At 49.5% G+C, this 2,500-nt stretch overlaps 1 protein-coding gene across 1 annotated transcript in view; it reads left to right on the forward strand.

Moving 5' to 3' along the window:
* Positions 1-2,500, forward strand: part of grip1 (glutamate receptor interacting protein 1) — a 14,737-nt gene that overhangs the window by 269 nt on the left and 11,968 nt on the right. The window contains exons 2-6 of the mRNA XM_031859157.1: positions 235-318; positions 389-464; positions 583-728; positions 1,501-1,648; positions 1,905-2,074. Coding sequence (XP_031715017.1) covers positions 255-318; positions 389-464; positions 583-728; positions 1,501-1,648; positions 1,905-2,074 — 604 coding nt within the window. The 5' untranslated portion in view covers positions 235-254. The remainder of the gene's footprint in view (positions 1-234; positions 319-388; positions 465-582; positions 729-1,500; positions 1,649-1,904; positions 2,075-2,500) is intronic.

The following is a 2,500-nucleotide window of genomic DNA, read 5'->3' on the forward strand; positions in this document are numbered from 1 at the left end:
TATTGTACTTTTTACTGTACTACATCTCAGAGGTACATATTGTACTTGTTACTCTTTAAAACTCTAACTCTTGGATCAGTTGTAAAATTCATCATCACAAAGCTGAAAATGTCTTTGTAGAGATACGAGGTTCTCAGGTATTTTCATAGTGTGGTATTAAGACTTTTACTGCAGTAGAGGTTGTGAATACACCGCTGAGGTCAGAGGTCATGTTGATGTGTTGGTGTGTTGCAGCGGTGCAGGGGTCAGGGGTCATGTTCAAGAACATAGAAGTCACGCTTCACAAAGACGGAAACAGCTTCGGCTTCGTCATCAGAGGTGAGTGGAGCTCATTGTGTGTGTGTGTGTGTGTGTGTGTTATTATAAATACATGGCTGTGTGTCTGCAGGTGGAGCTCATGAAGACAGGAACAAGTCACGCCCGATCGTTATAACAACCGTCAGGCCCGGCGGTCCGGCTGACAGGTGCGTTACCTCTGACCTCTCTGTCTCACCTGGAGGGTCTTTTTGTCCCTCTGGAGCCTCTGTAGAAACTGAAAAACATCCTCTCTCTCTCTCTCCCTCTCTCTCTCTCTCTCTCCAGAGAAGGAACCGTAAAGCCGGGCGACCGGTTGCTAAGCATCGACGGGATTCGTCTCCACGGCAGCACGCTATCGGAGGCCATGAGCATCCTGAAGCAGTGTGGACAGGAAGCCACGCTGCTGCTGGAGTACGACGTCTCGGTGATGGGTCAGTTCAATCCCTCTGTTTAATCCCACGTAGTCGCGTGGCTACGACTCCACGCAGTCGCGTGGCTACGACTCCACGCCGTCGCGTGGCTACGACTCAACGCAGTCGCGTGGCTACGACTCCACGCAGTCGCGTGGCTACGACTCCACTTAGTCGCGTGGCTACGACTCCACTTAGTCGCGTGGCTACGACTCCACGTAGCCGCGTGGCTACGACTCCGCTTAGTCGCGTGGCTACGACTCCACGCAGTCGGGTGGCTACGACTCCACGCAGTCGCGTGGCTACGACTCAACTTAGTCGCGTGGCTACGACTCCACGTAGTCGCGTGGCTACGACTCCACGCAGTCGGGTGGCTACGACTCCACGCAGTCGCGTGGCTACGACTCAACTTAGTCGCGTGGCTACGATTCCACTTAGTCACGTGGCTACGACTCCACGCAGTCGCGTGGCTACGACTCCACGCAGTCACGTGGCTACGACTCAACTTAGTCGCGTGGCTACGACTCCACGTAGTCGCGTGGCTACGACTCCACGTAGTCGCGTGGCTACGACTCCACTTAGTCGCGTGGCTACGACTCAACGTAGTCGCGTGGCTACGACTCAACGTAGTCGCGTAGTCCCTTCTGAAGCATTATACTTGGACCTAACGAACACAAACTAGAACTAAACCTTTCTGAGGAACTGAAACTACGAATAAAACTAGTAAACAAGCTCTGAAAACTAAACTCAAAGGAAAAAGTCAAAACTAAAATGTCTTTGTCGTTGTTGTCAGATTCGGTTGCCACAGCGTCGGGGCCGCTGCTGGTGGAGGTTGCGAAGGCGACGGGCTCCAGTCTGGGCGTGGCTCTGTCCACCTCCATGTTCTGCAGCAAGCAGGTCATCGTCATCGACAAGGTGAAACCAGCCAGCATAGCAGACAGGTAACCTCACCTCTGATCTCTGACCCCAACCAACCATTTAGCCACAGATATCGAGACCTACGTAACTAAAATACAATTTTCCAACAATTTGAAAATAAAAACGTCATTTAACTTAACTTGTTCAGTGGACAAAATTCAAGTTTATTTTATCATTTTGTCAAAGTCCCCTCAACAACATGAACTAATATATTTGGAGATATTAACTAACCACAAAAACACATTTCTTTTTCTTCTTCTTCTTCTTCTTCTTCTTCAGATGTGGCGCTCTTCATGCAGGAGATCACATTCTGTCTGTTGACGGGAAGTCGATGGAGTTTTGTTCTCTGGCTGAAGCCACTCAGCTGCTTTCTGCCTCCTGTCAGACTGTCCGCATGGAGATCCTGCCTCAGCACCAGGCCCGACCGGCCCTGAACGCACCACAACATGGTATAAACACACAGAACAGGCCCTGAACGCACCACAACATGGTATAAACACACAGAACAGGCCCTGAACGCACCACAACATGGTATAAATACACACACACCAGGCTAGACCGGCCCTGAATGCACCACAGTACGTTATAAACACACACACACCAGGCCCGAATGGCCCTGAATGCACCACAGCACGGTATAAACACAAAAAAAGAGCACGAATGCAGAAGAGGATTCTGATCTTGAGCCTGTTTATCCGACAGCATATGGACAACAATCTGTCTCGTCCACATTTCAACAGAAGGGCTGATGATAAAGTAGATTTCTCAGCCAAGTAAGAAAGAATGGTTTACAATCATTATGAATCTGCATCTTCAGTGGTAGAATTCAACGAATACAGACTGAATAAACAGTGTTTGTCTCTTTTTGTAACTTT

This window comes from Anarrhichthys ocellatus, unplaced genomic scaffold (assembly GCF_004355925.1).
Source record: "Anarrhichthys ocellatus isolate YVR2014 unplaced genomic scaffold, GSC_Weel_1.0 scaffold21, whole genome shotgun sequence".
In the NCBI taxonomy this organism is placed as follows: domain Eukaryota; kingdom Metazoa; phylum Chordata; class Actinopteri; order Perciformes; family Anarhichadidae; genus Anarrhichthys; species Anarrhichthys ocellatus.